General features: G+C 41.8%; 1 protein-coding gene across 3 annotated transcripts; it reads left to right on the top strand.

The window, feature by feature from the left end:
- The first annotated feature begins 2,482 nt into the window (after positions 1-2,482).
- Positions 2,483-14,653, top strand: LOC100709221 (ADP-ribosyl cyclase/cyclic ADP-ribose hydrolase 1). Of its 3 annotated transcripts, none has more exons than XM_019363035.2 (8): positions 2,483-2,663; positions 10,429-10,555; positions 10,650-10,788; positions 11,894-11,976; positions 12,588-12,661; positions 13,946-14,032; positions 14,137-14,220; positions 14,322-14,653. In XM_019363035.2, exons 1-8 carry the CDS (start codon positions 2,524-2,526, stop codon positions 14,377-14,379), a joined length of 792 nt encoding a protein of 263 aa, XP_019218580.1. In that variant the 5' UTR covers positions 2,483-2,523; the 3' UTR covers positions 14,380-14,653. The 3 variants fall into 3 exon arrangements, with proteins under 3 accessions (XP_019218580.1, XP_019218579.1, XP_019218578.1); XM_019363034.2 differs by lacking the exon at positions 2,483-2,663 and adding an exon at positions 2,677-2,895; XM_019363033.1 differs by lacking the exons at positions 2,483-2,663; positions 10,650-10,788; positions 11,894-11,976; ... (2 more) ...; positions 14,137-14,220; positions 14,322-14,653 and adding an exon at positions 7,247-8,544 and having other exon boundaries at positions 10,429-10,551.
- Positions 14,654-19,828: the final 5,175 nt, after the last annotated feature.

The raw sequence follows: 19,828 nt of genomic DNA, 5'->3' as shown, positions 1-19,828 counted from the left end.
CACAGATAGTGTAAGGAAGAGGACTCCCTATTATTTATATTATTATCTCTATAGCACTTTAGGAGCACACCTTCCACTTTATTAAAAGCACCTTATCAAGCACTTTATTTAGCATAGCACCTTAAGCATGGACTTGCACAGAAGAACGTTTGCACACAAGAAGTTGAATTATTTATTGAATATTTATTGGGAATTTTAAAATCAGTTGGTTGCCTTGTTTCAGGTCCTGCACAGCTGCTCCTCATCAAGGAATGTGGTGGTGTCTGTGAAAAGGAAAAGGAACAGTGATTGAGAGAAAATAAGGTTTACCAGTAAGGGGAACTAATGCAAATGTGTGTGTGAAAAAACTAGAATTAAAGGGGTTGCAAAGAAGTGATTGTAAGATGTGATTACTCACCTTTCTTGCCTGTTTCCTCTTCAAGGTGTTTGGGCAAATGTTTCCCCAGGGGTCCAGACACCATTTAAAGGTTCCGGGAGAGACACCATGGGTTAAGGGAGTGTGGGGAATCTTTTGTGCTTTGGGTTTTGGGGTTTTTATAATATTGAGTTTGGTGTAACATTAAATTGTAAAATATTTATTAACATGAAAATGTGAAATTTATTTATTCAAGTTGATGTATTGTATACTGTGGTGGAAGGTTGGGATTTAAGAATTTACCTGAGAGTGGAATAATAGTTTAGTCTGTGACAGCTGAAAGTATTTAAGCCTGCCAGTTGTCATTAGAGATTGTTGAATGCGCTGTGAAGAAGCTGGATGAGTAAATTGTTTGTAAGGAAAGGTGTATGGCAAATAAATACTTTTTGTTCCACTGCACTTGCCTTGGTCCATCTCACTGTGATCCCAGCCACTAAGGGCCACCCTGTTACAGATAGGAAGGACACATATTTGGCTGCCATCCACATCTTTACCAAATTATTGCAGTCATAAAGGGCAGCTGCATTCTGGGGTTTGAATGACAAGTACACCTTTTTTAGTAAAAGAAACTGAAAACCAGATTCCTACCCACATTTTCAGTCTCTCAATCAGGAGACCTTGACCATCTGTGTCAAAGGCAACAAAAAGATCCAATAGTACAAAAACTGAGTATTCAACTGTTAAATGTTACGATGACATATTGAAAGTTGAAACTCAGTTACCCATCATTAATGACTGCGCTATAGCTCAGTGACGCATCTGCACCCAGTGTGGTGGTGTGATGGAGCAGGAGAAGTGACATTTAAATTAGAGCCCATAACCATCTTACAGGAGTTGATTGACATTAAACTGGTTCCATAAACTTTGTTATTAACATACTTACTTGCTTTATGAAAGTATTTGAGGTAATTTAGATTCAAAATGTGTTCATGCTTGTACTGCAAGCACATTTTTGTGCATTTTGAATTAGTTTCACACTGAAATGCAGCTACCACTGACTGGAACTTAACACTTGGCATTTTAGCAGGCTCAAAATGAAAAAGATGGAAATATTATAGGTTGTTTTCATAAAATGTAGAAATTTTAGCACAGCAAAAATAATACTTGCACAAAGCTATAGCTATACACTGACCAAAATAATAATAATCTTTAGGACTGCTTTAATGTAATTGTTCAATAAGAATGAATGACTACTAACTCCAAAGCTGCTGTTTAAATATGTATCCAGCACAAATATCTAATCAGTCAATCACATGGCAGTAATTCATCCTGTCTTGTATCAACAGTTCAGGCTGCTGGTGGTGTTTGTGTAATGATGTGAGGGATTTTTTTTTTTTTTACAACTTTGTACCACTTTTTCACAACTTAATGCTGAGCATTGCTTAAATGCCACTGGATGCATAAGTGTTGCTGCTAACAATGCCCATCCCTTTGCAAACATAGTTATAAATAGATGGGGAGCTTAAATAATGTCAAACCGCCATCTTGAACATAAAAATGAGTTCACTGTATTTCAGCATCTTCTTGAAAGTACGCCAAAATGAGTCCAACCCAGCACAAGCGAGGTGTACCTATGAAGAAAAAATGTCCTGCAAGTGTATGTATGCTGATTAATTTGTCATAACAGGTTGCAAATGTAGTTGAAATAAAATTGAGTATATTTCTGAAAATAATTTCTGTTGTTTCATCACATGAAAGATAACTTTTTAAACTTTTATCTGATATATATATATATATATGGAGAGAGAGAGAGAGAGAGAGAGAGTGAAGCCCTCTTATTTCATGCGCCGACATCCTGCGTCTCCATAAATAGACGCCCGAGCTCGCACGATACTGACAGTAAACAACATTTTTTTTTTAGCAGACTATATGAAATAAAAGTTTATAAATGCTTGGATTGAGGTTGTACCATAAGTCCAGCACACTTTTAAATACATGAGCACTTGCTGCGGTTCACCCTTTTGCGCATTTACCTCCTTTAAGGTTGTACAGGACTTCTGATTGGAGAGAGCTTGAATAGTTTGTGTGCGCGCTCATTCCGCGTCTCCATAAATAGACGTCCGAGCTCGCGCGAACGTTTTGTTGGGCAGACTTTTTACACATTTTAAATGGGGTTGTGTAAGAAACTACTCATTGGGGGTGGCATCACTGCTCTTATTATTTTAATCCTCGGCTTGTCATTGGGACTGACTGTTGGTCGGAGGAATATTAGGTCTACATTTTTCTCTAGGTGTGAGAAGTTTAAAGAGTAAGTGATAATATTTCAACACTTTTTTAATTTACACTTTTTGTTATGTCTAAATTTTTACGACTTTTTACGCATTTATAATGGAGCATGAGCAGTCTCGTCGACTGGGGAAGCGCTGCGTAATATTAATTGTCATCGGTGTCCTTATTGTAATCGGCGCCGTGGTGTTGGGACTGACTCTCAAAAGTGGATTTAAATCTACATTTTTGTCTAGGTGTGAGAAGTTCAATCAGTAAGTGGGGATATTTCAACACTTTTTAATTTACTTTTTTTTGTATTTTCAGACGCACGCACATATGATATAAGACATATGATCAAATGAATAATGATTAATCACTGAATGTGTACATGTGCACTTGCATGTTTCCATGTTTGATGCAGGACTGATTGCATTTGTGAAGTTGCAAGGCTGAGGTGCTTAAAACAGGCGTTAGGTCTGAGGTCTGGTATTGATCAGTATTATATTCAATGATTGATCTGTTAACGTTCTGTATCATGCCAGCTGGTTTGCATATTGTTAATATCTAATAATAATGTATACCACTGCACATTATCATTAAATCTACGTGGTGTACAGCACGTAGACATAACATTATCAGCACGTAGACATAATGTACAGCACGTAGACATAACATTATCAGCACGTAGACATAATGTACAGCACGTAGACATAACATTATCAGCGCATAGACATAATCGTAGACATAATGATAATGTGCATTGAGTAAATGGAGATATGAACTACATTATGTCTGTCAGGTGTTTTTGCGTGTTTCTTTTTGTGATATTTTTGTGATATTTGAATTTTGCAAGAAACAAGAAAAAGTTACAAAACATGATATCACCAAGTGCACATTCAGCGTCCACAGTCTAACCCCATGGCAAGTTCCCTGCCATGAATTTCTTTCAATAATATCTTTAATCATCTGGTTTTGTTGACACCAGTTTTTTTTTATTAAATATATAAGAGTTATGTAAATGTGTTACACTATTTAACATACTTAGCATTTCTTTAAATCAAAATACATGTAAACATTAAACAATATAAACACACTTAAACATTAACAAACTGTAAAGAGTAAATATTTAAACAAGACATTCTTCAGGCGAAATAAAGACACTCAAGGCAGTTTAGATGGTAACAACGTGCGCACGCTGGGTGAGCGCTGCTGTCTCAGGCTCACAACCAGCATTTGTGGCAGTTCTTTATTTATAGCGTTTCAGAGTATGTGTGTGTGTGTGTGTGAAGTTTATGATCTCAGAGTGTGTGTGTGTGTGTGATTCTGAAGAATGGGCCCCTCTTTGTATTTGGGAGTGTATAGATAAGAACGTCCTGCTCTCCCCTTCCTGGGAGTGAAACGGCTCATAGAGAGCCAGGTGCAGAGGAAATATACTGGGTGAATCATATCTGAGAACACTATGCTTTTGTCTTTCATTTAAGCTTCACTTCAGCGAAACAGTAAAATCATAAAATACGATTAAATGGAAAGAATAAATGGGTAAACAACTATTAACACTAAAATTAAAGATAAACTTTCAATAACATATGAATAGAAGTGGGAATAATACTTGAAACATTTGAAAATCTCTTAACATATCCCTCCTGTTGTTAATTTGTTTTACACATTTTAACTTTTATCAGCATACAGTCTCTTGACAGTGCATTTTTAACTGTTGCTTCATTATTAACAGGAGTGTCTTTTTCCTTTTAGTTACAGGTTGTTTCTTCATCTTCGTCGTCGGTGTTTGAGTCAGTGTCGGCGTGCTCCAGCAGTGTCATAATTTCTTTTTGGCCGACAGGGTCCGGTGTAATAGCTGTGGCTATCAGTCTGTTGATCATGGATCTTATGCAGGGAATACAACAACAACCACATAGGGTCAATATGGCTGCAAAAACCGCTATTGACACTAGGATTGATGACACTAGGCTGCGGTACTTTCCAAACATGTCCATCCAGCTGTCCCACATGGAAGTGTCCACTCCAGAATGTTCTTTCATTTTCTCGTTCAGGGTCTTCAGGCCCTCCAAGGCCCTTGTCAGGCTGCCATCTGCGGCCGTGTTGTTGGGGATATATGTGCAACATTGTTCTCCAAACATGGAACACACACCGTTATTCTCACTTAGCAGCATATCCAAAGCTATCCTGTTCTGGAATGACATCAGTGACGTGGCCCTCAGTTGTTCAGCTACTGCATATAGGCCAGCCTGGGTTAGATTTCCAAGGCGTTGAACATTGTAGTGGATGTAGTTTATTCTGTCCACATTCTTGTTAATTGTGCACCACCAGCATAGTGATGACTCGAAACCTGCGGCCACTTGGTCTACCAACTTGTATTCGTCAGGCACTCCTCTTGGAACACCTATGGCGTCAATATAAGTCGGGTCCGGGCCCGGTTCCTCTGGTGCGGCTCTTTTTGTACGTGTCGTCTGCCAGTAGCCTTGTGAGGTTATAGTTATGTCAGTCACTGAAAGTTTAACAACTTGTATTGGTAAAAGCAAGGACACCAATCCGCATACTCCCGTCCAGTCACTGGGCATGCGATCGTAGATCTGTGGGTCTCCACACCACCACCATACATCTGCTCTGCTTATGGGCTTAAAAGTCTCATTTACCTTTGTTATGGTCAGGCAGTTTGATGAATTCAGTCGTCCAATTCGCTCTCCTGAGCCAGTCATGTTAATGCAGGTGTGGTCAGCTGAATCCAGCCACCCTGCTCCCAACGGAAGCAGACGGTGACACACACAGCTGCTTGCACAAACTAGATGAGGAAACGAAACCAAGAGCAGATATTCACAGTCTGCCACAACCGAGCTTTACTAACATCTTCGTGGATGGCTCAGCAACAAAAGATCAAACAGGGCGAAACTGTGTTGGCTATGCTGTCACCACTATTGATAAGATTATAGAGGCCAAGCCTCTAACTTCCTCTCACTCAGCGCAAAGTGCAGAGTTAACAGCAGTCATACGAGCATGTGAACTACATAGAGACAAAGACATCAACATCCACACAGACAGTCAATATGTTTTCTCAGCAGTTCACCATTTTGCAAAAATATGGCAAAATAGAGGCATGATAACATCTACTGGAGCGCCAGTACAACATGGGATCCTTTTAAAACGCCTGTTGGAGGTGATAATGCTACCCAGAAAACTGGCCCTGTGTAAATGTGCAGCACACCAGAAGGACAGCTCTGACATCACAAAAGGAAATAATTTTGCAGATAGTGCAGCTAAAGCAGCAGCACGAGACACAAACAATGTTCTGAACGTAGAACCAGTCACTCTGATTCCTCTGGAAGCGTTAAAAGACGAACAAACAGCAGCCACACAAAATGAAAAATTATCATGGTTAAGGGATGGAGCAGTGTTGGAAAATGACATTATGACATGTGATGGAAAACCAATTCTTCCAAAATCTTTACATAAAACAGCGGCATTAGTGACACATGGGAGTACACATGTGTCATCCGGGGGCATGATCAATATACTCTCTAAATATTTCTACACAAAAAATTTTGAAAATTCAGCAAAAGAATTTGTAAGAACATGCATGATATGTCAGAAGCATAATGCACAAGGGAATTTGAGACCTAAGAGAGGTCATTTTCCAACGCCGCCACATCCTTTCCACACAATCCACATGGATTTCATTCAATTACATAAACACCAACAAGTGGAATACGCATTAGTAATAATAGACGTGTTCTCAAAATGGCCAGAAATTTACCCAGTAAAGAAAGCTGATGCGATATCTGTAGCCAAATGTTTATGTAATCATTTTATTCCAACATATGGAATACCAAGCCTTATAAGATCTGATAATGGCACCCACTTTGTGAATGATGTAATAGACAGAGTGTCTGAAGCTTTAGGCTTCAGCATAAAACACCACTGTTCATACCACCCACAAAGTGCAGGATTAGTAGAAAGAACTAATGGCACTATAAAACAAAGATTAAGAAAGTGTATGGAAGAGACAGGAAGACCATGGCCTGAATGCATAGGTCTGGTAAAAATGTGGATGAGATTAACACAAAACTCACAGAAACTAACACCATTTGAAATAGTACACGGGAGACCATTTCCCCTGCCAATCATCAGTGAACCCATAGATAAATCTATAAGAGAAACGACTCTAGCCGAATGGATGACAAGACTGTTAGAAAATAAAGAAATAGTCTTGGCCAACAAACTGCCGAGTGATTCTCTTCCAGTTTCTTGCAGGTTGAAACCAGGCGACTGGATCCTGATTAAAGTACTCCAAAGGAAAAACTGGAGCTCTCCAAGGTGGGAAGGCCCCTACCAGGTCCTGCTCACCACACCCACAGCATGCAAAATTGCTGAACGACCCTCGTGGATTCATCAAAGCCACACCAAAAAGGTTGAACCAATCCGAGAACCACAATCTCCCGAATAGAAAAGTGAGCAGTAAAGTCTAGACTGCAGACCGCTCTAACCTCTGGTGTTCACTCGGTGGGGAGAAGGGCTATCAGTGGCAACACTGAGACACTCGCTCCTCTTGCTGGGTGTCTACTCATTGGAGGCCAAGGGTGTGTCCACGGTCGAGAAGAGGAGAAACGCTCACAGAGGGAGACCGGGTGGAGATGGAAATGTTAAATGAAAGACCATATAGACGACGTCGATGCTGGACAAGAGGATGCCAGTTGACAGCAGTCACGACCCTGTGCTTCATGTTCATTTGGTCCGTGTTCCTGGCAATTACCCTTGTGATTATAAATAATATCTGCACAGGCAACCCCTGCGACCCGCACTGCCCCAGCATCTACCGACGACAACCAAACATAACATGCTCAGGACAAGCCACCCTAGTGCCAGAAGCAAGAGTGGGGAAAATCACCAGAAGAAAGCGAAGCACTTTCTGTATAAGATGTACAGACTTAGCCGGCGCCAGAAAATATGAAAAGAATCCCTGCAGCCAGACTACAACGTTGAGTAAGACCGAAGATCTATACTTATGTTATAACAAGACCAGCTTCTCTTCAACAGTATGGATCCCGCTAAACTCGTTTCATATCGGAGGTTATCGAGGTGACGAGTGGAGTGGATACGAATGGTATCTGTCAAGTAACGACTGGAACCAGAACTGGGATACCGTATTCACCTACACTGGCAACGACTGGACGCCCTATGGGACAGACTCCTTAGACCAGTCAGCAAAAAATTGGTCTAGAACCATGAATATGACCAGAACATCAACTCATCTTGTACTGAATTTCCACACGGAGAGATTCCCACTAGCAGCAACCCCAAAGAATGTGGCATATCATAAAACCATGCAGTGCTGTGACGAGGACAAATCTCCATGCTATCATCTAACACTGTTTGTATACAGAGAACACGCATCTGATCCACATACCTACTTGTCAATATGCAGCAACATCACAAATACCGGAACCAATACCTTAACAAAAGAAACCAAGGATATCCCTGCGTTAACAGTGGGACCCCACACATATAAGACGAAGGTGGCGATTGTGGGGCCCGAATTGGAAGCAGACGACTGGTTCAAAATAACCACAGGCATTTCTGGACATTCAAACAACTGGCTTCTGTTGGCAGAACAGGCAGCCCAGGATGCAAATGATGACTGTGTGGTCTGCCTGGGACCCCGCCCAACGCTGAGGATAGTACCAGCGCCAGTAGAAGACCATTGTTTAATTGCAGTAATGAACTGGACTAACATACCTGAACCTAACTGCACAAAATGGGACCGAACCTTCCCAATCACTGGACAGGAAAAGAAGAAACCTATTTTCAACAATAAGGTGACGTCAGCAAACCACACCTGCATTAACATGACTGGCTCAGGAGAGCGAATTGGACGACTGAATTCATCAAACTGCCTGACCATAACAAAGGTAAATGAGACTTTTAAGCGTTTATTCAATTGTTGAATTGGGCCGGGACTACATTTTCCCTCCCAAGCGGTACAGTTAGTTTCTTTAGGATTTCTCCATCTGTTTGCGCTTATTTGTCCTGCACCGGGGCATTTCTTCTCTAACCATAATTCATCTGCAGTCAATTCAGGCTTTGCGGGTTTATTTCCCATTTTTTGGGCTTAGAGTTATCAATAATATTTATTGTAAATTGCTTATAATTTTATTTTTCCTATATTTTATTTTGATTTATCGTATTAGAAACACCTTGTTTTGCTTTTATTTATTAATACTACCAACATACACTCTGTGTGACCTTCGCTGATATTAGAGTCGGGGGAGGTTATTAAGGCAGCCTTCTACCCTGGTCTAGACCCAGGGCGGCCTTAATTTTATGCGTTGAAGCGCAACCTTTGACCCCTTCTCACCAGTACATCGGTCAACACAGGAAACAGTAAGAGTGGTGCAGAAACCTGTTGTTTCTATTCAAAAGGTCACTCACTCTTCAACAACACATAAACTTCACACGCGGTACTACAATCCTATTTTAATTGACACGTTCTTTATTTTCATTCACTCGTGAGAGTGAGATCCCTTTATTTTCATTCACTCGTGAGAGTGAGATCCCTTTATTTTCATTCACTCGTGAGAGTGAGATCCCTTTATTTCATTCACTCGTGAGAGTGAGATCCCTTTATTTTCATTCACTCGTGAGAGTGAGATCCCTTTATTTCATTCACTCGTGAGAGTGAGATCCCTTTATTTCATTCACTCGTGAGAGTGAGATCCCTTTATTTCATTCACTCGTGAGAGTGAGATCCCTTTATTTCATTCACTCGTGAGAGTGAGATCCCTTTATTTCATTCACTCGTGAGAGTGAGATCCCTGACTTCCAACCTTTTAAACTGCGGAGTGACCCCACACAGGACCGTCGAACTCCGTCTTACAGGCGAGCCCTTTCACTCATAAGAGTGAGATCCCTGACCTCCAGTCCTTAAAGGACGGGTCTTTTAAGAACCGTGTCAATCTAAAAACCGATTTTAGCCGCAATGTGTTCTTGAGTGTTTATATTCACCTGCTTCGGATGAAAATGCCGGTCAGAGAGAATCCTCCTCGCTCCCCGGGATCGTGGACCTCTTGCTAAAAACGCTGGCCAACGGCGAATTCACGTAGTTGGTCTTTACTGTTTCACTAGAAACAGGCTGTCCGGACAGACTTTCAGCGCGGGTTCACGATTCCAGGAGACGACGAGGTCACTCTGTTGGAGCACAAAATTAGTTAAAATTCAATGTCCTCATCCGGCTCGAAGGACCAAATAAATGTAAAGAGTAAATATTTAAACAAGACATTCTTCAGGCGAAATAAAGACACTCAAGGCAGTTTAGATGGTAACAACGTGCGCACGCTGGGTGAGCGCTGCTGTCTCAGGCTCACAACCAGCATTTGTGGCAGTTCTTTATTTATAGCGTTTCAGAGTATGTGTGTGTGTGTGTGTGAAGTTTATGATCTCAGAGTGTGTGTGTGTGTGTGATTCTGAAGAATGGGCCCCTCTTTGTATTTGGGAGTGTATAGATAAGAACGTCCTGCTCTCCCCTTCCTGGGAGTGAAACGGCTCATAGAGAGCCAGGTGCAGAGGAAATATACTGGGTGAATCATATCTGAGAACACTATGCTTTTGTCTTTCATTTAAGCTTCACTTCAGCGAAACAGTAAAATCATAAAATACGATTAAATGGAAAGAATAAATGGGTAAACAACTATTAACACTAAAATTAAAGATAAACTTTCAATAACATATGAATAGAAGTGGGAATAATACTTGAAACATTTGAAAATCTCTTAACACAAACTTTATTAATTTTTCAGACATGACTGTAAAAAGTTATGGGATCTCTTTGAGAAGGCCTATGTGAACAAGGATCCATGTAAAGTTCCAGTGGAAGCATATAATCCCCTGATTGCTGCAGCCCCCTTCAAACCTCAGTGCAACAAAGTAATAATCAATGATTACACCATCTCAATCATCCCATCTGCCACAATCATTCATGATCTGTCTAACAATGCATAAATATCTGTTTGTGGGTTAGATGATGTTCTGGAGTAAAACAAAGGATGTGGTCCATGGTTTAACTGCGAAGAGAAAGGATTGTTTTGTCACTTTGGAGGACACTCTGTTGGGATCTGTCCTGGATGATCTGACGTGGTGTGGAAAAGAAGGCAGCAAGGGTAACACTCCCAAAGCAGCAGATAAGAGTTTTAAAGTTTATTATTCAAGCGCTATAAAAATCTAGACACCGGCAAAAGAACACTGACAGTTTATATAGAGTAGTTTATATAAGTCATGCTAAAATCTAAAAATATATGTAATTTGTCGTGCAAGACATGATTTGTTATTTGTGTGGCCTGTTGTTACATTTACATACCAACAGCAAGTCATGTCAAGGTTTTTGAGCCCTGGCATTTAAGGAGAATTTCTTAAACTTGTCACTTGAAGAATACACTCACACACAGATCAGATAAACCTTTAACTGTGGTGTTCATGCCCTCACTTGTTCTGAGAAGATCACAGCTTTCACACAGCAGCTATCACTTGAGAATGTTCAAGAAACCTTGTGAAGTTAAACACAATCAGGCTACAGAAAACAGAAACATAGAAGTCTACAATACTTTCTATGTAAGCAGAGCATCTTTTTAGCTTCCCCTTTTTAAAAAGATACAGTTTTCCTAATAGTTTAAGGTCAGCTCACCAGAGCTGAAATTCTGTAAGAATTTCTGTGCCCTTTCAATGATGTAATAATAACTATATCAATTAATCGTAATAATAAAGTCAAGGTTGTTACAGCCAAATGAAGATTTTTTTAACTTTTGGTTTCAGCGCAAATTGGTCAAACACATCCTATGTAGACAAGCATCATTTATCAAATATATTTATAAAAAAATAAGTTTATCTTCAAGATAGAAATTGTGTTTCTGTAAAAACACGTTATCTCCATGAGCTTGGTCATCAGGGATGTGTTCCCTATTAGGTGTGAAAGGTTTAACTTTGTTTCTAGTTTTGGAAATAACTGATGCAAAACTTGCTTTGAGTAAAGCAGCATTTCCAGGTTTTATTCTTTTAGTAATTAATGCAAACATACTATAGAAGTGATTTTACATTTGAGCTACTCAGAGAAGATTTGGAGTCAACCCTCTGATTAAGCGGCTGTGTGCCCTAGTTTTTTCTTTTTTCTCTTCTGTCCTGTGTGGTTATGTAGTATTGTGAGATTTCTTTCCTTTGTTGTATTTTATTTTGAGAAGCTAACCCAAGCAAATATGCGTTTTGTTGTCATAGATACCTTCACTGCTGGGTGCCCCGAATGGTCAGAGTGTGTAAACAACCCTGTTCGCTCATTTTGGAATCGTTCCTCTGCTGCTGTAAGTTTTCAACATTAATTTGCTCGCTTTTCTTTCTCTCTGTTAAACAGTATAGTCCTGAGGTCGTGCATTGGTTAAAATGACACACAAGTGGACCGCAGAGTGCAGCAAATCCCCCCTGAGTGTAAATGACGGTGATGGAAAAAAGAAATGTTCACGCTGTCTCTTAGTCTTTCAATGAGGCTTTGTGTCAGTCTCGATCTCTAGAAGAAATGGAAAAACTGGAAAAACGACCACAGTCGCATTAAAAAATGACATCTGTGAAATTATTGCAACATTTGGACAGTAAAATAATTTTAAATACAACATTGCATCATAATGGTAAAACCTCAGTGATATGTTGCAGCCTCATACTTCCTGTTATGAATATAATGATATTCACATAATATATCAAACTGTGGAGTAAGAAGTGCAGTCATTTCTCTGAATAAGGGACTTTAGATATGTCCAATGTTCCGTTATCACATCAATAGTGATAAACCTCACTTTACAGGAAGACACAAATACCAAAGTCTAAATTAGGGACAAAATATTGTGTTATTTTTTAGTTTTAGTTTTTTCTTACAAGATAACTGAGTGTTTCTTCAAAATCCTCTTGTGTGTCTGTATAGTTTGCAGATGTAGCCTGTGGTGATGTCACGGCAATGCTAAGTGGATCCATCGACACGCCATTCAATTCTACAAGGTAGGACTGCTTCTGCTTCTCTCACAGTTTATGACTTTTACTGAGTAAAGTAATGTTTTTCTTTCAGTGGTAATTTACAGCCACCAAACAATTTAACAGTGATATATGTGCTGAGAGTTAAGTTGTCATTGCAGATTAAAAGAAGTGCTATTAAAAAAACAGTTATCATTGTCTTTGTTGCCCAAGGTCAAAGGATGTTGTAAAAAAAAAAGTTCTTCCTCTACAAACCAAATCAGGTTTAAATGTTTGTCTCCACTCTGGGTCATTTTGATGTGGGCTGCTTCATTTTCATTTATGTCTCAGTCACACTAGAGTAAAACTAGGACTGCAGCGTCCTTGCAACTCGGAAAGAAATCAGCACACTTGAAGTTGCAGTTGAAGAGTTGACTGCATTGAATTTTCTTAGCAATCAGCAACCAAATTCAAGTAGTTCAGTTCAATTCAATTTGGTTCAATTCAAATCAATTCAATTTTTTTTATATAGTGCCAAATCACAACAACAGTCGCCTCAAGGTGCTTTATATTGTAAAGTAGAGCCTACAATAAATAAGTACCAGCTAACTTATGAACGCAGACAGACTGAACACACTGCAGCCAGTCTGTCTCTTTGCTGTAGAGGACTCTACTCAACTCGCTGCCCAAGGGTTTTTTTCTGGATTGGTATAAAAAGGCAAAGTTGATGGTCACTTTTATCACTTTGCAAATCTATGAAATTCTGGCTGAACTCTGAATATAAGTAGTTAATAAAGATTTTTGTCTAACCTAAAATGCTGTGTGCGCTGACAGCAACACAAGGTAAGAGATTTGTGGTTTTCATTAATTTATCACAAACAGATTGCTTGTAATTGCCAAATTGGCCTCATTTAATCACAAACTGATAGCAGACTGATTCTGTCTAACTGCTGTTTTATCGCTGTCTTGATACATCAGAGCTGCTTTGAAGATGGCAGCTAGCAGGAAGCGGTCACAGACCTGTTCCTCATCTTAAGAGCAGCCATTTTAAAAGCAGTCTCATGGCTCAAGTTCATTGTAGAGGGTCACAATACCTCCGGTAATGCCACGGTCTACAACCCTTGCTTTCCTTAGTGTGACTGCAACATAAGGCATTCTGCACTGACAATAATTATCCGAGGTGACAACTAATCCTTTTAGTACTGTAGAAATTCTTTAAGAGTGTGTCGTAGGCTCAAGTGCCACATAGATTAAAAAAAATCTGTGTTGTGGTGACAGCAATATCTAGTTGAATTTTGTACTCTAAGCTGCTGTTCTGTTTTTTCTCATCAGTAATTTTGCAAGCATTGAGGTGCCGAGGTTTAAAGCCTCTAGGGTCAAGAAGCTGAATGTTGTTATGGTCATACAGAAGAACGCCATGTAAGATTTTCTCTTTATACACAAATCTGTCACCACAATGTGCATCCAATATTTTAAAATTGATCCTACATTCACTGCTTCTGTTCCCGTTCTAACTTCTTCAGATCAAACTGTAATCATCCATCCTTGAAGAATTTGAGGCAATCTCTAGATACAGGGATAACATACAGCTGCAAAGACGTGTCTGAGTAAGTACATGTGTGTTACAAAGGAGCCGACGACCTGTTTGTATCTGTCCACACAAAACACAACTGACCTCTTGTTATTACCTTGTAATGTATTCAAACAGATCTCGGATTCAGGAATGCGGCGCCAAACCAGAGATAGCGTGTGGAGCCTGCTGGTGAACAAGTCTGATGTCAGTCACAACATAGTAGCATTCAGTCACAGAAACATTTCTCTTGTTTCCTTTTAACTTTTTAATAAAATTTGAGAATTTTTGTACATGTAAAATGTATTTTTCTAAAAATGTATGTTTCTAATACATTCCAATATGACAATGTACATTTTAATTTTTTGGGATCTGAAGTTAAACTTCTTTGTTTTTTTAACTAAACAAATTGAGTACCATGGCTGCCATCTCCTCGTTGGCAGAATATAAACTATTTTTTCAATAAAATGTTGAGTAAATGTTCTTTGTTTTATTTAATGTTTTCAAGTCATTTTAAACATGTATATTTCTAAAAACATACCTAGATATAAAAACACACAGTGGAAGACCATCAGTCATGGATTGGTCTCCCCAGAGCCCAAACCTCAACAGCAGTGTGGGAATCATCTTGACAGAGAACAGAACAAAACACAGCTAACATCTAAAGAAGAGCTTTGAATGTCCTTGAAGAAGCCTTGAAAACTCTTCCTTGAGACTATTTAAAGAAATAACAAGAAAGCTTGCCAAAGAGAGTTAAGGCTGTGTTGAAGAATAAAGGTGGTCATACCAGGTATTGACTTTAAAGGTCATTAAAATTGTACAAACTCTTGTCTTATATACTATATTTATATAAGGCTCGATATATTATAATTAGTGCTAAGGGTGAAAGTGAAAGCAGTTAAACTTTTATTTTAAGTTGTAAAGATCTAAACTAAATCCATGGATGGCTTCATAATAACAGTGTTAATGGAGTGGACGAGCACACTGACAGGTTTGACAAACAATGACTAAATAATGATGCAGTCAATGTCAACATGGAGTAGAAGTGTTTGCAGCATTTAATTTGGACACAGCATCTTATTTGTACACTGGACCATAAGTTATTATAATGCCTTGCTGATATGTATTGTTCCAGCTTTCAGTAGATGAATGAAACCAGTCTTCTAATGTCAAATATAAGCACAATATTTTCCATGTTTATTTTTTGTGTTCAGAGCAATGAATTAGTTTACTGTTGCAAAGTAGTGAGTTGACGAAACCGTCTTAGTGTGTGTATGTTTCGGAGCTACTTTGAAAGCATAGCTTTCAGGGGGGGTATGGTGCCAATGACCCTCATCCAGACAACAGCTGATGTCAGCTTGGCGCCTCCCCTGAACCCTCAATGTCTGTATGCAGTTTAAAGCTGAGAAGTGGCACCGGCACCAGAGGTCAGGCTGAATGAACAGACCTCCCTCTGGATGCCATTCACTGTGCTTATCCCCAAAGCTCTATATGTATGTGTCATTAGAGTGTAGGTAATGGGAGTGTCTAAGTTGTGGAATAAAATTGAGACACAGGTGGCCAGAAGGGGACAGAGAAGGAATGCCCCCCCTGCATATCAGTGACGTACCTGCACTCGATTTGGTGGTGTGATGCAGCAGGAGAAGCGAAACAATAAGGGATTGGCAAGGACGGACCTTGTGTGTGTGTGTGTGTGTGATTGTGTGTGTGCGTGTGTGTGTGTGTGTGTGTGTGTGTGTCCATGTAAAGCATCTACAACATGAGTTGTGTGATTTGTTTGTCACAGGAAGCTGCCAATGCCCTACTTTGGAGTTTTATATAAGTATACATCCACTTAATTATAATAACACATTATTAATCATCATTAATCCCCATACTGATCAATTTATGTGTGCTCCAAAGTAATTTGAGTGGGTTATACATAGGGATGGGTACCGGTATGGCACCGGTTCTGACATAAACGGTAGTAACCTGACCGAAAAGCAGCGCACATTTCGGTGCGTTATTTCGGTGCCTTTTTTTTCCTGAGACGTCATACACTTTGGATTCTAGCCAATCATTTTACCTTTGCAAGCGTAGTAGGCGGGCCCAGGTACGTACGTTCTTTTAGAGCAGAGCTACAGATTAAAAATGCCCAAGGTGAAGCGGTCAAAGTCTGGCTGTACTGGCAGCCTGCAACAAGTGCTTTAAGGTGATACTGTGCAAAGGGAGCCCGTTCTCACTCCCGAGGCGTAACATCCCGACGTTTTGTCACGTCCCGCGGCGTTCCTGAGGAATGTGAAAGGTGACCTTCCACGTTGTTATGGTACGCGGCGGGTTCCAGCCCTGTATTCCAGCCCTAAACCTAACCTTATCTGTAAGCCTAACCATAACCTTATTTGTAACCTTAACCATAACCTTATGCCTAACCATAACCTTATTCCTAGCCTAAACCATAACCGTATCCCTACGCCTAAACCTAACCTTATCCCTAAACCTAACCATGACCTTATTCCTAACCTTAACCAGCACTTTAATGACGTGAAATAGTCTTTTCCCAAGCGATTTTAAGGGGAAAAGCGAAGATGTGTAGATTGAGTCCAAACGGTTCTCATGTGTCCGCAGTTTTCCGATGTCGTCATGTAGGAACGCGTTGGGTGCCCGAAAACGTAATATGTTGACGATTTGTCAACTAGCGTAAAATGTTACGCTTTGGGAGTGAGAACGTGTTGGCAAAGGAGGTAACTCCTCGAATCTGATGAAACACCTGGCGACGTATAGCATTTTGTTAAAAGCCGAGAAATGCGCCGTATTTGATAGCTTGCTGCGAGACCTCACACCGAGCACATCTACTGCGGGTGGGTTGCCTGTTATCGGACCCGAGTTAGCAACATTCCCCAAGAACCCGAAGAGTAGAGTCCTGGCCCCTAGCCCTGCCAATGTAGCAGAAATGATGACAGATGATGATGGCAGCAGCAGCCGTTCTTCTCTGCGTGAGTAGCTTAATGTTGTTCGTGTGTAATTTACGTTGAGTAGGCTAACCACGTTATTAAATTAATGCATGTAAGGTGAACTAGCAAACACCGTCGTAGTTACATGCGGCTGTCTTCTTGTTTGATGGCAGACACTCCCTTCACCCTGGCCAAAAAGGCTAAAATGACCAAAGAAAAAGTGGAAAACAGCTAAACATGAGAGGTTTTTGGACAAAGTTTGTGTTTTTTCCATTGATTAAGCACTGCTTCCAGCCAAGAGTGATGCCATAAATCCCCTATAGCTGCAGAAAAGGCTAACAGCTAAACATCTTGCAGGAGCTTTCCTCTCTTCAGGAACTCTCTCTGCAGGAGGGGGAGATACAGGAGAGGTGGAGGAAGATCTCAGCCTGGGCGTCTATTGTCTTGTGTAGTCTGGAAGATGAGTGGATGATGGGGTGGGTGCAGTTTTCTCTGTGGTGGGGTCGGGTGGACTGTCCCGGGCTCTGTGGGGCCGGGCGGCGCTGCTGCACTAGGCCCCGGTCCGGATGGGCCTGGGCCCCCCTTTCCCTGGCGGGTTGCAGAGTATGGGGGTGCCTACTGGGGTCAGCGGGGGAGCTGGCCCCAGGGAGGGGTCACTTGCCCCTCCCTTCCTTCCCTCCCCATCTCCAGCTGCCTCCCTCTTCCCGCTCCACCACAATCACCCACACATGCAGGGCCTTGGGGTAGGGGTGTGTCACCAGGGTGCAGAGGAGGCATCCCCCCCCTCTGTCCCCTTCTGGCTGCCTCTGCCTCAATTTTATCCCACAACTTAGACATTCACATTACTCACACTCTCATTACACATACATATAGGATCTTGGGGGTGGGCACGCCACACAGAATCCAAATTACCATCAGGGTGTACACCTCACCCCTGGTGTCGTTGCCCACCTCTCAATTTTAAATACACGTAGACATTGAGGGCTAGCAGGAGGGGCTATGCGCTTACCTGCTGCTCTGGCAGGTAGCTCCATGCCCTCCTGGGTTTTAAATGCACCTTAGAACACACATACATCAACACCACATATGAGCGGGTGGAGGGAGGTTTGGAGTCTTCACACACCCCCGTTCTCTGCGGCCTGCTGGAGCGGGGGGGCTAGGAGGAGGAGTTGGCTGTCCGACTGGGGTCTGGAATGTGGGGCCTCCCTGCTGCTGCGGAGTCGGGGCGGTCTGCTTCTCCCCACCACAGGGAAAAGGGTAACACCACCTGGGTCTGGGTGCAGTTTCCCCCTCCAGGGGCAAGGGTACCCAGACCCGGTTCTTAGAGTACGTTTGGGGAGAGTGATTGTGTGTACAGCGTCTCTTTATGTCTGTCTCCACGTTGGTTGAGTGTGGAATAATTGTATATGAGAGCATGAGGGTGGGATTGGATGTTTGTATCTGTGTGTGCCTGTATGTCTGTGTCTATATGTCAGGTTGGGCATCAGACGCCACCTCTCTGGGGACATCTCAGGCCCTCCAAGGTTTGGAGGCCTATCTCCCCCCACCACTTCCCCTGCCGGTGGCGGACGCCCTCAGACATTGGTGCGTTGGTGGTTCTCTGTGTCCGGGGGTGGGCGCCCAGGTACACACCGGCTCACTCCTTGGCGGCTGCTTATCGGGGCCTGGAGCCTGGGGCTCGCTCGGGCCACTTCGGAGGCGGGGTGCCCTCGGCCTCTCGGCCCGGGGCTCGGTCACTCAGGCACAGCTGGCTGCCGGTGGAGCTCACGGGCACGTCACTGCAACCCCCCTGGCTTCTGCTCCGCGGCTGCTGAGTGACCCCTCATCTGGGACTCTCCTCAGCTCTTTCTGGGATAGTGACGCAGCTGCCCCTCTGTTGGTCTTCCTTGGTCTCTTATGTTCTGGGGGCCTCTGGACGTCTGGAGTTTTGATCTCCTCCATACCTGCGTCATGCCCTGGAGGACGGGGCAGTGGCCCCCCACACCCTCTAGCAGATCATTACATGAAGGAACCTTCTAAAAAAAAAACAAGCACGTCCATGCTCACAGGTGTACACACAGGTGATCACACACAAACTACACCCTTTTTGGCTCTTACCTCAAAGCACACTGTGCGCTGTCGATCTTACGTGCTGCACAATAATGTTTAATATTTAGTATTTACTGTCATATTCCCATAGATAATTGTGATGTTGTTTATTACTCTCGTTTTCTTCTGCTTGCTTTCTTCTTTCTTTCTCAACAGGTGATCCAGGTGATCGATATATGTATTTTTTGTCTGCTTATTCTGTTGGTTTTTGGTTTTTTGCCCTTTTCCCCCGTCCCTCTTCCCCGCTGTTTTTCTTTCCCTCTTTCTTTCTCCCCTTTCCTTCCCCCAGTCAAGTCTGTCCCGTATTCAGCAAGTGAAAATAAAAGAAACAATAAAAGGTGAATCAAATGGACCATTACGGCAAGGCTGGGATGGTCCATTTGGTAAAGTAAATCCGTTGGGCATCTTTCTTCGCCTTTAGACAATAATTCTGATGGCAAAAGAACCAAACGGGACAGGCAAAAAAACCCCAAAAAACCCCCCCAAAAAAACAGCTAAACATGAGAGGTTTTTAGACAAAGTTTGTGTTCTCCATTCTTTAAGCACCGGTTCGAGCACCGGTTCGAGCACCGTTTAAGCACCGGCACCGTTTCAAAAGTACCGGTTTGGTACTGGTATCGGATAAAA

This window comes from Oreochromis niloticus, linkage group LG9 (assembly GCF_001858045.2).
Source record: "Oreochromis niloticus isolate F11D_XX linkage group LG9, O_niloticus_UMD_NMBU, whole genome shotgun sequence".
Lineage (NCBI taxonomy): Eukaryota > Metazoa > Chordata > Actinopteri > Cichliformes > Cichlidae > Oreochromis > Oreochromis niloticus.
This window is presented reverse-complemented; position numbering and strand designations above follow the sequence as displayed.